Raw genomic sequence first — 15,079 nt, forward strand, 5'->3', positions numbered from 1 at the left:
AATACAAAATCTAACAAGTTAAACACGTTTGTGAATATAGTTTATGTATGTATGCATCTGTATGTATCTATCTCTATAGACAGACATAAACTGTATGTGTGACGACACACAAATATACTGTACATACATAACAAGTAAAAAAGCTAAGTTCTTTGAAATTTAATTTATGTTTAATAGATTTTGCAATTGCATTTATACCAGACAATAAATAAATAAAAAGCAAAAAATAAAAAAAATAAATAAATAAAAAAAAAAAAATCAAAGAACACCTGCACAATGCTTTAAAAAAAAAATTAAAATATGTAGGCTAATATTTCTTAATAACACATACTGACCTTAAGAGTGTTGTGAGGGTCTATAGAGGTCAAATCTTTAAGATTTTCTTGTCAAATGACAACAAAATGGCTTCTTGTATGTTGGTTGGTCACCCATCTTAATTTGGCAGACTAATGATTTCCAACTCTTAATAATATTTTAAAATATAATGTGGAACAAACTAAATGACATCATTAAAATACTTACAAGAAGTCACATAACTGAAAAAAATAACTTATAAAGAGAATTTATAAAGAAAATAGGTGATATTCATAATTCACATGGGGGCGGGGTGACTTTTGCAGGAAAATGAAAGTAAATACAACTAAATATTTTTAAAAAATCTAAAGAATGATGTAATGCGTGAATTCTGTATGAAGATTTAGATATTGTGGTCCACAGAATCATTTCCACCAGCTACGGTCCTGTTTATGAATACCAAGTAGATCGTGATCAGGAGGTCATGAGTCCTTTTAAATATTCACACCAGTTTATTCAGTATCACAATGGTCCATGCAGACAGAGCAGGCTATCGAAGTGCGTCCACTCTTGATGAACACGCAGACACGTGTCGTGTCAAAATAAGTGCTTTTATCAAAGAGACAAGTTGATTTTTACATTTAAATATTTATAAATATGTTAGTGCCTGAGACTGTGCATGTTATTAAGTTGACATGTGTCAGCCAAGCAACTACCATTGAGATGAATGGTAATGCTAACAGAGAGCCAGACAATGCATGAAAATAAATCTGCATTTTTTTTTTTTTTCACAGAATAGACCTACAGTATCAGTTGGGCTTTTGAGCAAACAGTCATTTTGCCAAAGCAGCTGCAGTCATCCACATCCACCTAGCAACCCCCTGTTTGCATTAAGCAGAACATGTTAGACTTTGCACCTGGAAATAGATGAGGAAAAGTAGCAAGGTTCATGAATGAGATGCATGTTTTTATTTTTTAAAAAGAGTTTGCAAAGTTGGCCAAAAATTTGAGATCTCAAAAAAGGCTATTGGCCAATATACCCGCTGTATTTACTGTAGTAACTGTGAAAATCAAAGGCTTAAAGGATTTTCTCATCATTGGACGTACCTTTTTCCTGGTAATGTACTGTGCCATTTAAAAAGCTTCACTGATCAAACATGTACACTTTCATTTACACAAACACATCAAATGTGGAAAAACCAGATCCTTCAATTGAGATAATCTCTCACATCTGATTACTGCCATCTCACCTATCACCGTAACAGCTGGGAGTTTTCATTAAGAGACGTGGTAACATGTAATGGTGTATGAACAATAAGCAAAGTGGGGTAAAACCATGGGATGAGACAACAGGAAATGAAGGGTCTGATGGAGTAATGGACATTATAAGTCATGCCAGACGTCACGGAGGCCATGTTGGCAGTGTAAACAGTGTATGTGAGTGTGTACACTACTGCGGATGAATTGAGTGTAAAATTAATTGACATTAAGAATGACAGAGCAGAGGATTTTGTAGTCTGTTTGACCTATTAGTAATCATCTTTTGATAAGGTTTTACGGAAATTAGTCTGAATCATCACAGTAAGGAAAGTTAATCTACTCAAAGGTTTGAAAAGATTTGTAAAATGTAGTTTCTGAAGCTTTTTAAAACTTCTGATTCCCAATAACTGACAGGGATGAATGGCTCTTTGGAGCAGGAGCTAAAAATAAAACTGTAAAAAATATTTCTGCTACTTAAAATAAAATAAACGTCAACTAAAATAGAATAATAAAATGTTTAACTTGAAGAAATACTAAATTTATATAAAAAATATATATATATATATACATACTGCAAACTAATACAAATGAGAAATAAAACACAAGATGAATAAAACTTTAATATAAAAATTAAAACAGAAAAGTAAAATATAATGTAAAGTATTATCAAAAAAGATAATAATGTTTGTTCCAACTCTAAAGAGCCATTAATTCTCAAGTCCTGTTTAGAACCAGAACATTAATGGCTTTTTTTGTCTGTAGTACAAACTGAAACAATTACTCTGACTGTAAAGAACCGACTCAAAAGACCCATCCATTCCTGAATATATCACTTGTGTCAAAAGAAGCAATGCATGATTCAGGAATAGCTCTTTGAGTCAGTTCTTTTTCCCGGTCTGAATCATCGTTTCACACAGTTTGTAGTATGGACATGAATGATTGCAGTTTGGTGATGAGAGGTAGCCTACGTTATTAATTTTCTAATTAAATTGGCTGCCGAACTGAAACAACAAGGAATCAACTTTTATTTTTTTTAAATGAGCAAACATCAAATAGATTTGCATGGAAAGAGAGCCCCTTGGATTTATCTACAGATGAAAATATCCTTGAGGGTGCACGGGGTCTTTAACATATAAACCATATAGCAACCACTTAAAACACCCTAACAACCATATGATAAAACCCTAAAAACCCAAGCATCATGGTGATCACTTTTGCACAGCCAGAATCACTCACATTTACTTTAAAAAAAAATGTTTCCTATTATATATATATTATATAATATCCTATTATATATATATTTTTTAATGGTTCTTACATTGATGTTAATACTGAATGGCTAATAAAAAAAGAAGTTCTTGCCAGCAGTCATCTGAGTCAATGTTGTTCTGACTCAGACCAGGTATACTAATCTTCTCTTTCTTTCTTCCTCACATGCGCACACATTCTTTTCTTATCGCCTACTCTTATCCTCAAACTGTGTCATTTGTCAAGGATGTGTAGTTGTCATGGAAACCTTTCCCTCCTTCACTATCTCTCTTCCTCTATCTTGCTGTTAGTGCTCAGTGTCATATCAGTGACACAAATATTGAATCTGATCAAATACCCATGCAACACAATGACCAGCGGCCAGATCTATTGCACAAGATGACAACACTGGAAATAACCTTTGCATAAAATAGCTTGAATTAACAAGCCTTGGGACAAATGATCAACATGTCACTTGCAGATATTAACTTCACATTTTATTTTCTGTACGTAAGGCTAGTAATGTTTTTTTTCTTCTTCAGAAAGCACAGTGAGTCAATATCATGAAAAATAGTGTTTCATGATACCCTCCATTGTTTATCTGTAATAGCTTGGTGTGGCCTGTGCCGGGTAATCAGGTTTTTGTTTTGTAGCCTGGAAGTTTCTATACAGAGAAGACAAGAGACAGCCAACTGCTTGTTTCTATGGCAAATAATGACCAAAGGAGCCAATTAAAAGGAACATGCAATGTTCATGTGCATGCATGGAAAGAGTATAAGGAACTGACAGAGAAAACAAGGCAACGAAAAAGAGCAGAGCAAAATGACAAAGTAGTGCTGAAAGAGTTTTAACAATTTTCTATTACAGTCACACACACACACACACACATACACAGACAGACACACTCAGACACACACACACACACACACACACACACACACACACACACACAGACAGACAGACAGACAGACAGACAGACAGATAGATAGATAGATAAATAGATCCATTATTCAAGTTCATTATTATCATCTACAGACAGACAGGTCTTTTACTTTTCATAAAGGGTTCTTGATGGTGGGAAACTTTTTTTTTTATGTTTAAAAATGGTTAATTGAAAAGTTTTTGAGGAACCAAATTTTTTTCTTAGAAACACTGCATAAACTCCTTTTGAAAGTGTAATGAAAAACAAAAATCACTTCCTCCGAGAAAGAAATAGTGCTGTAGACTAGTTTTTCCCCAGTATTTGTGAGGGTTCTTCTTATATGCTGTGCTGACAGAAGCTCATCTGAACATCTGAGATATCTCTACAGCTTGAATCATGGGTGCTTTAACCTAAAGGATAATTGCTCCTGGAGCCGAGAACAGTGACATCCATAAGCCTGTCATGTCTCTCAATATGCATGACCTTTGAAAACAAGGAGAGAGGAAAGTGACACTGCTCCCATGGCATAATTATAAAAGTGGGAAGAATTTTACCATAAACTCTTCAGTAACCTATTTTGCAAAATGCTAACTCATTTTCAGTAAACTGTTCATTGCTTTTTTTGTGTTTTACCTGAAAGTCAGTCAAACCTTTCTTTTATACGCACATATAAACTTTGGAGACATTTAGTTTGACCTTTAACCTGTGATTTCCAGTAAATTTCCAGGTTTTAACATTATATTCGTGGAATGCTGTAATGACAGAGGCCACATCAATAGTCTACAGCAAAACAAAATCAGGAAAGCTGATACAGATCATTGTAAAGTCTCATGGGGTTTTCCTGTTTTTCCTGTAACCCCTGTAAAAGTACATGAACAGACTCACTCACACCACAATGATGAATCTTAATGGAATGGTTCACCTTTAGTTGCTGGTCCCCATTTACTTGCATAGTGCTTTTTTTCCATACTATGAAAGTCAATGGGGATCAGCAACTGGAGGTGAATTATCCCATTAACTGCAAGATCATTTGAGCTCTTCCTGGCAACAATTGTTACTGCTCCCTCATTCAGTGAGCCCTAAATACAACCCCTTAAAACATGACATTAACCCTTGTGTGGTGTTCGGTCACTTTTGAACATTTAAAAATCATAGCTTCATCGAAATGGTTCAGAACTTGGTGACTTTTATGGCACTTGGTATGTGAACACACACACAAAAATTATTGAGAGCATGATTCGAAAAAGCTAAGTACTAGTAAAAAAAAATTAGTCACATTCATGGTCTTCGGTCAGTAATGACCGACTATAGGAAATTAATGGGAAATGGCAAAAAAATTGAAAATGCAGAACATTTTTTTGTGTGTACAATCCTCAAATCCCCCATTATGCAGAAAACATTGCATAGCAATGAAGGGCTGAAACTCTAAAACACACACACTCACACATGCGTGAACACACACACTTGTTGGGGAAGTCGTGGCCTACTGGTTAGAGGGTTGGACTCCCAATCGAAGGGTTGTGGGTTCTAGTCTCGGGCCGGACGGAATTGTGGGTGGGGGGAGTGCATGTACAGTGCTCTCTCTCCACCTTCAATACCACGACTTAGGTGCCCTTGAGCAAGGCATCGAACCCCCAACTGCTCCCCGGGCGCCGCAGCATTAATGGCTGCCCACTGCTCCGGGTGTGTGCTCACAGTGTGTGTGTGTGTGTTCACTGCTCTGTGTGTGTGCATTTCGGATGGGTTAAATGCAGAGCACAAATTCTGAGTATGGGTCACCATACTTGGCTGAATGTCACTTCACTTTCACTTTCACTTGTGCACACACACCCCAATAACCTGGTGTGCCTGTAACACGGCACCTATGTAAAATAAAATCAATAATTCAACTACAATTTAGTAAAAAAGTGGACAGAAAGGAAGGGGTTACACATTCACTTACACACACTCACAGACACACACATACACAAACACACAGAATTGAAATGTTTTGTATAACGAAATGCTTTCTGTATTCAGGTTTGACTGTGGTAAAAATAATTCAAAAACTGACGCTTAAAATCTACATTTAAAACAACAAAAAAATATAAACCTTGACAAAAGTAGTCTTTGACAGTGCCTTAATATACATTTAAATCCACAACCTAATAAAAGTAAACAATTATGTATACAAACATCTAGGGAATTCACAAACCTCTCTATGGAGTCCTATACATCTAGTGGTCACACCATGAAATTAGAGGTTTTTCTTTCTTTTCTCTCACCAGAAGGAGCTAATCTGCCTTAAAAAATATTTTAAAGGCCTAGTCTCCATTTTAATCAGATACTGCACTGATTGAATTTTTTTTTGGTCCTATTTTCAATGGGATAAATGTAAAATAATTATTGTATAAATCATTACCATAAAATGATCTTAAAATACAAAAGAAAAACTATTATTGAACAAAAATATATTAGATGTTAGGTTATTATTGTTTAGCTTTAGTTTTCATTTTAACTACTTTGCTAATTTTAAATTTTTCTTCTGATATATATATATTTTATATTGAAATTTATAGAAATGTATGAAATGTATATATATATATATATATATATATATATATATATATATATATATATATATATATATATATATATATATATATATATATCCAACAAATGCAAATTTGCTTTTTATTGTGTGTGAAGACATTAAACATATAAGTAATTTCATTGTTTCTGGTAAGACTTCACAGAATAAAAGACTTGTTCTTCTAATTGGATTTAGTAAATCAATACTCCCAGCCACTGGCGTCGACACAAAACAAACAGCTGATTTCATGAACTACAGGTTAATAGATACTACAGTGGTGCCTTGAGAACTCAATGAATTAAAGCGAGACGAGCCAGTGGCCCCCTTTAAATGATAGTGTCCTTTCTGTCTTATCTGAGGTGGAGGACCTTCATCTCCACACAGATAAAGACACACACTCATTCAAACGGACAGCAAAGCCTCGGCTGCTAGTGCCTTTGTGTTGTTGAATGTTATCACTGTCACAGGGTGTCTGTAATTATCAAACATTTTGAGGTTTCCTGCAACCATGAGGGCTCCACTCTGGGCATTGTAGGTTTTAGTGTGGATGGGGCTTGTCTTCTCCTCAGGGTGTTCTGTGAAGAATGAGTCACACCGCCTTCCTGACTGCTACATTACTGATTACACTATAGATTGCTGGGAAATGAAATCCAATAAAGCGTTGATGTAAATAAAGAGGTGGCAGAAGTGGCCATTATTTTTTCATGACACAACCTGTCTCGTGCACACAATATTAAATGATTAGACACATGGTTTAATGGCTTTCTTTAAAGAAATGATTTGTCCAGCGAACAAGAATTTTGTTATACAAATATAGTCTAAATCAGGCATAATATATAAGGGGATAACTTCTGTTTTTATATTTTTATTTTATTAATATTTATTATTTTGGTTTTTGACAAATGCAATGAATACTAACAGTAAATGGTCTTAAGTGTCTGTTTTATTACGTCAATTCGGAAAACGAACTGAGAAATATGGAAATCGCGCCACCTGCTGGAATTTCATGACAATGTGTTTTTTATGTGACAATTAAACAGCTATTTTATAAACGTTCAGCTGGAGCAAACTGATCTATTGGTAAATTCTTGCAAGCAATTTTTTTTAGATATTAGTTTAGTTATTATTACAATTATGATAAAGCCGTTGAAACAACCTTGAAAATGAATAAATATTTTGCAAAAATAAATAAATAAACGTTTTTACAGTAATAACAGTTATTGCAGCAAGTATATTCTGTTGGACAACATGGTCACCATAATGGGGTATTGCAACCAATAATAATAATATTAATAATAATAATAATAATAATAATAACAACAAAAGTAGAATAAAACGTTGAATAAAACTGCAGCAGTATAGGCTGCTTGAGAAATACACCTAATGAAAATTTTGTTTTGAATCAATAAATTACCCTAAAAAACAAAACTGTTGATACATTATAATTCATTTCAATAGTAATTAACAAGAAATATTTATTCTTTATTATTATCTTCAGTTTATCCTATTAGCGTCACTATACAGTTTACTGGCAAAACTGTCAAGTTCAGTAGCTATATATTGGGAATAAGCCTACAGGCCAAGAAGATTCAAATGTAGTATGGATAAATCATCTTGTCACAGGAGGTGAACTGAGGGGAAATAATTTTAAGTGAAGAACAAGAGAAAAACTGTGTATACCTGTGTGACTCACCAGCAGCAGCTTTCTCTGAGCTCAGAGCCAGATCTGGGCAAACAATCTCCAACTCGAGCTCAAGAATGCTGGCAGATCTTTCAAAGAGCATTTCCTGTAATAACTGTTGCTTCTGGTGAAAAACACAAAGCTAGTTTCCCGCAGGAGGGGATAATATCTGGGTTTCTCTTTTTTCTCGAGTATGTGTGTCTGAGGAAAACAATAACCAGTAAGAGACAGACAAGAGCAGTCCAATTTCTGTCATTCCGATCTCAATTCAGCTATTACATAAGACAGAGAAAACGATAGCATCCTTTTTGAGACTAGAAAGCCTTGGTTGGCAATAATTTTAAAAAGATGTTTGTTTTTTTCCACAGATGAAAATGAGTAATATGACTGTGTGATGAACTAACCCTTTGAGACAGGTAGAGGAGAAAGGAAGCGTCTTGAGGGGGTGTGGCACTGCAGAAAATACATATGCAATCCATTATAAATAATAATAAAAATAATAATAAAATCTAGATGCGTTAAGTCCAAGAAAGTCAAATGTAAGTTCCAAGATTCAGATGCTGTCTGAATAAAGAACATGCATGGACACACAACAGTCACACAAACAAAACACTAAATCAAATTCATACTGACTGTTAAGTTGCACAAAACCTCCACACAGACTGATTTTTCTCAGTTCGCGGGAGGAGCATACTGTGTACTGTCACAAGCCCAAATCCGGTCAAAGCAAAGTTGTGTTTTAAAGTCCGTGAACTTGTTCCTCAGACATGCCACACAGAAAGAGATGTCACGGTCGTAAGAAAAACAACAAGGAGGTATGTTTTTCACATGCAATGTAGTAGCTATTCTGTATAGCCTAACACTGTTAATGACATATGGATTGGTTATTCTGAAACGATTCCTGTTCTTCAGGTCTGTACCGTTTTTATGGTTTTCAGTTCGAGCGTTTATTCACCAACAAGTGAACTTGTTTGAACTTTTCGCACTATTCTATAAACATTCTTACTAACTCCACATTACGAAACACACAGCAATCAACGCAAAACGATTCACTAGCGAATGACTCTTATGAACAGGTTCTTTTTAGTGAATCAAGGCATACAGCGAATCAAAACTCAGCCCACAGCGGCATCAGTGACCGCTCCGGTTTCAGAATGAATGACTCTTATGAACAGGTTCTATCTAGTGAATCTAAACACATATGAATCGTTCGAAACTTACTGAATTACGAACATACGAAGCACGATTTGTCCTGGGGGTGTGGAAAATGAAAGATATCCTGACAACAAATAAAATAAAAAAAATTCCTTTCCACGATATATTAATTTGTAATTAAGTGTGTGAACGAATTCTTAATTCGTGACTAATATTTTTTTGCATGTCATTTATTTTAACTTATTCGCAATTAATTTATCCTCCCAGACACAAAATGAACCCCCCAGTTTTGTTCTACTGGAATTTTTCTGTGGATTTTTAGAACATAATTTAAGGCAAAATTAGGTCTGGCGTTAGCTACTTGAAAATACTTTCACGTTTGTAACGTTACTACAACGTAAGTAGCCTACGCATTGTCAAATACCCTATTTTGACACTGCTTTAAAAATGTCAAGACGTGCCCCTAAAAATAAAACTTCCTTGCAATTAAAGTACGTTACTTGCATAGAGCAACACTAACACCCCGTAGCCACAGTGTTGGGCAATCACTACAAAGGAATGCTCGTGCTGTTAGAAAGACAAGGACTCGCTCTGCATGTTTTTATAATGCGCAATACAAATGAAGCAGCTACTTTCACGTTGTGGTGTAATGCAAAAGATTTCACCACGTCTGGAAACCAAGATAAACCGCCCCAATCATTTATTTGCAGCAATTATCGATAGTGTTCTGGGACCCACGTTCGCTCGCGGGAATGGCTTTATGAAAACCACACAGCAGCACATCACCTCACTTAAATGAAAGAAGCTGGCGAACGGAACTCGAGGAATAGCCTACTTTAGCAAACTTCTACCCTTCATCCGACTCGTCCTCCGCCATGGCGTACGCTGCGTATTGGTCGAGGATCGTAAGTAGATGGGTGTCATGATCTGAACTGCTCAGAAAACTATTCACTTCTAATATAAAACAAGTCGTAGTGATAGGGAGGGTCCTTTTAAGAGTTGACAAATGTAAATACTTCAGGATTAGGCTGATCTTTGTACTTGTACACACATGATCAGTTATTAAAAAAACAATGGGTTAATATTAGAAGTTGGGCGTAGTCGGATTTAGAGTAGAGAAATCAGGTTTTAATGCGTTTACATAGATTGTAAAGTTTGCAATTGTTGATACTGGAGTCGATTTCCAATTTTAAAATCTAAAAGTAGTGCAAAGAATTTAAAGAGATCCCATGTGGGTTGTGCTCTATGAAAAGTGCTGCGTAACATCAAAGTGTCATCCTAATATAATAATTTAATTTAAGTTATATTCGAAAGTATTAGAGTCAAAAATTCAACGAGAAATGACTGAAATAGAGTCTAGTTAAATAATAATAAATACGTAATTTCTCAAGATTGGTTAGCTACATTGATGCTTTTTACTCAGACTTGTAGTGTTATATTCCTCAGGTAGACTGTTTAGCCATAATTTTGGCCATAGTAATGTTGAACCCTTGGGTAAATGTAAATTTTGACAGGGTGCCAAGTCACTTTTCTTTGTTTCTGTCTTTATTTCTTTGTAGACAGGTGACAATTCATTACAAAAAGCCAATGTTCCTCAGACCTCAAGGTTCCAGGTAAGATAGAATTGACAGTTTCTTTTGAAATTTTAATTCGGTAAAGAATTCAAATATGGTACACTCTTGGTTGGGGGTGGGGGGGGGGGCTAGTATATATAAGCATTAGAGTCATGCAAATCAACAAACTCAAGTTAATTTCTATAGTAATTATTTTTTAATCTTCATCTGTAAGATATTTAATATTTCTTGAAATTGTGCTTTGTGAATGTGATGTCTATGACAAAAAAAAAAGTCCAGTTAGTGACTGGAAAGTAAATGGAAATTCATTAAAATTGCTGCAAATTGCTAATACAATATGATTAAAACCTACGTTTTAGAAACTTGCATAATTCATTCCTAAGGAATATACAGTTCAGGCTTTACCTTCTCATGAAGCATTGACACCCTCTTGTGGACCATGAAAGTCCTTGCCAGTCACAGCCCTGCGATTTAGCTGAATTATTGTCCCCATCAATCAGTCTAGTGGCACCGATATGAACAGTAATTCTTCAAAGTCATGAATGTTTTATCACCCAGCTCTGCCATGTTTGCACATCCAGCCCATAAAATGTAAAACAGCATTCCTTTATGAAACAATTTTCCATCAACTTCAGAGAGCTGGATCTGGAGAGACAGTACGGGGAAAGCATATATTGCTTTTGTATAAATAGGAATGCACTTGTTTGCTAGAAGGTCCCTGCTGTGGCTGCAGTTTTTCAGTGTCCCATGATGTTATCAGCGACATTTTATTGTATGTATGTATATATATATATATATATATATATATATATATATATATATATATATATATATATATATATATAGGTGCTCTAGTTACATTGAAAAACACCGGGCACCGGCCTGGCAATGCCTGTGCATAATGTTAGCTAGTATATTATGAATATAGAAAACTTTTAGAAGGATAAATTAAGAAAGCTTGAAAAAATGTATCGCTGACACAGCTGGTTTGACTTGCTCTGTGAACTTGAAGACAAAACACATCAGGTGTGTCAGCAATTATGCATGCCAGATAATCGAATGCATATATGTCTGTGCTTCAGAGATTGTTTTAACAGCTGAAATTAGTAGTATTCTGCCTTCAGGTGTTAATGTGAGTTCATGTTCACATTACATGAGTTTAAGTGATTCTGATAGTTACAGGAAGATATATGGGTGTGTCGAACAGTTTGTTTCACAAAATCGTGCTTTTGTGTGTGAGTGCACAAACACAGGATGTTCCTCTGCAAGGGGTCAAGCTTTACTTTTTCCTTTATGTATGGAATTACTCAAATGTGGAGATTATGAATTGTAGTTTTCTCATATTGGTCTTCTACCATTTTGTGTGTACAGTACACAGCTCTTTGAATATTTGGGGATTTTTTTATTTATTTTGAAATCATTCTAAAATGCTAAAATCTTCTTATTTTCTTATTATTAACACTGTTCAAAATGGTTGTGCTGCATACTATTATTGTAATACATTCAGGATTCTGGAAAATTCATTAATAAATTGCTGCTGTTGATTAAGACATCATATTTCGAAATGAAGCCACCATGATGGCAAGTCAACATTCCCAGTCAGGTGGTGACTTCAAGAGTTGAGATGTTTAATACAAAAAATTAAATCTAACGGTTGTAAATATACTACTTAGCAAAAGAAGATATTTCATAGTCATGAAATTATTCTCAGATCATATAATATAACATAGAATGGAAGATTATAATTTTTTATTTATTCAAGCATCAAGCAAAATTAGCCTTTTATACCAGCCTAATCCCAATGTAAACAATGTTAAAGGGATCATATGACATTGCTAAAATGAATATTATTTTGTGTATTTGGTGTAATGTAATGTGTTTATGCTGTTTAAGGTTAAAAAAAACACATTATTTTCCACATACCATACATCATTGTTGCTCGTCTATTCCCTGCCTTTCTGAAACGTGTAGATTTTTAGAAAGCTCATCGGTCTGAAAAGCGAGGTGTACGCTGATTGGCCAACTATCCAGTGCATAGTGATTGGCCGAATGCCTCAAGCTTATGACGGAAATATTACACCCCTTACCATAGTTTGATGCCGTGTGTCCCGGCGTGACAACACAAAACTAGTAAAACCCATTACAAACAAGGCATTTGTTGCATCCAGTGGGGATATAATAAATGATTATAAATTAAAATTAAATTAAATTTATGCATTTAGCAGACGCTTTATCCAAAGCGACTTACAGTGCTTTCAGGCTATCAATTTTTACCTATCACGTGTTCACGGGGAATCGAACCCCCAACCTTGCGCTTGATAGCACAATGCTCTACCAATTGAGCTACAGGAACACTAAATTATAATGACTGATAAACACTAAATTATAAACACTGATTATAATGACTTATACTGTATTTTTACGTGTTGCAGTGAATACCCCGCTGCGTAAACATAAAATCATATTAAAATTCTTGTAATATGAAAACATACTTACAGGCTATGAGTCAGAAGCTTTCCAGACTGTCCTTGCAAAGTTGGAACTGCTTCACATTATACAGTCCCTCCAGAAAAATGCGATTATGCGATCGCGTGATTTAATGCATAATCAGCAAAGGGCCGCATATTTATGCGGGGGTCGCATTTTTTCAAATAGGCCACACTTTTGCCGCATAAATTGCCGATTTCAGGAAGCAAAATATGCGGAGTTAGCATGATTTCATAATAATAATAATTTTCGTTGCAAAAAAAGTCACATATATCTTAGCAGAAAGTTGAAAAATGTTGCGTTTACTTCACACACCATTTTTTTTCCTATGGGAACCTTATGAAGTGATGTAATTGCGCTACGTGAACATCATCTGTGAAGCCCGCGGTGAAACCAGGGTTATGTAAATCATTCTCATCTGCCAACAAAAATAAGCGCAAAAGACAGCGGGAAGCAGTTACCCGGTGTGTTACATGACAGTGGGGGCAAATTATTTTGAGAGAGGGATGAGGATGAGGATGGTGAGTGAGTTAGTTTTCATTTTCACAGTGGACTGTTGTAGTTTCATTCAGAAGTTGATGCACCTCTACAGTTGTAATATTGTACTTTTTTGTTACAGAATAGTACCAGAACCTTACAGTTGTAAGTATATTAGTAGTATGTAAAATAATTTATGTTGCAGTAAGAGATTGCACTTTGCAATTCCTGTTAAACAGCATTTGTATATTTGTGTGTATATTTTATTTATTAATTTTTACAAAAGTAGTTGAATATTCCTTTTGTAAAGCTAGAGAACTTGTTTGACTCAATGTCTTGTAAGTTAGAGCCATGTGTTAATTAAGGTCTGAAATAAAACAGAATGAGAACTTAAATATTATGTGATTTAGTATGCTTGCTTATCATAGGAAGTCATAAGAAATGACTCGTTACAGTAAGGTAGTAGCCTAGTGAGAACAGGGTGTTGGGGGGGGGTCACCTTTTTTTCTCTTTTTCATCAAACCGCAGTTTTTGCAAGTTCCCGCAATTTCATCGCATAAGATTGCAAAAATATCCTGCATATTCCATCGCATTTTTTAAGAAAACCTGCCTGAAAATCAAGGATTTTTGCCCGCAACAATCACAAAAAAAATCTGCGTTTTTCTGGAGGGACTGATTATACAGCCGTTGTGGTTAGACGGCATTGCAGGCTAATTTCTCAGGTTCAGGAAATGCAATTTAACCACTGATTTCTAGCTGTATCCCCTTTTTGGAAGGCCAAACAAAGTAGTTTTGCTTTCACAATGAAACACAGCGTCTCGACAACATGGCGGCGGCAGCAACAATACTACAGTGAGAATCAAAGTTAAACCTTCTTTCTTTGCGTGAACATTTGGGCAGTGTTATTATGCAGATCTTCCCACACAGTGACATAGACATGTGGGGGGGGTGTTAGAATGAGCCGTTTTAGGAGGGCGTGGATGAGTCTTAACTTTTATAAAGAATATCTCTTTGGGTCTGAGACTTCAGATCTTATCTAAGCACGACATAGCTTGCGACACTCCAAATAGAAAGGAAAACTTGAAATCGCATCATATGACCTCTTTAACTGTCAAGTAGGGAACTGAAAAAATAAAGACCCTGCCCGATCTCAGAAATGCTACAAGAATTATTTTTACTTTCAGGCAATTAATTTTCTCCAGTTTGTAGGTAAACAGATTTCTCATGGTCTAAAAAACAATGCAATGCTTGTTGACACCTAGATTGGCTGTCTTTAGTTGTCTAACACGCCTAACTGCATGTTCACATCTGATGAGATGTCAGTTGAAAATGGTGGATGTTCACACCCAAGCCTGTCTCACTCAACAGGCTTACTTTGTTCTCGGCATTTGGGTTGGAAACAGTGCACC

General features: G+C 35.4%; 1 protein-coding gene across 12 annotated transcripts in view; it reads left to right on the forward strand.

The window, feature by feature from the left end:
* The first annotated feature begins 8,635 nt into the window (after positions 1-8,635).
* LOC113063923 (calpastatin-like) overlaps positions 8,636-15,079 on the forward strand; it is a 37,457-nt gene continuing 31,013 nt past the window's right edge. For 9 of the 12 annotated variants that reach the window (XM_026234357.1, XM_026234358.1, XM_026234356.1 and 6 more), the window contains exons 1-2: positions 8,637-8,792; positions 10,692-10,745. In XM_026234357.1, the coding sequence (XP_026090142.1) occupies positions 8,745-8,792; positions 10,692-10,745 (102 nt within the window). In that variant the 5' untranslated portion in view covers positions 8,637-8,744. Of the gene's footprint in view, positions 8,793-9,700; positions 10,038-10,691; positions 10,746-15,079 lie in introns of those variants that run through there. The other 3 variants (XM_026234374.1, XM_026234359.1, XM_026234371.1) reach the window with 3 other exon arrangements.

The sequence above is a fragment of the Carassius auratus genome, chromosome 46, assembly GCF_003368295.1.
Source record: "Carassius auratus strain Wakin chromosome 46, ASM336829v1, whole genome shotgun sequence".
Lineage (NCBI taxonomy): Eukaryota > Metazoa > Chordata > Actinopteri > Cypriniformes > Cyprinidae > Carassius > Carassius auratus.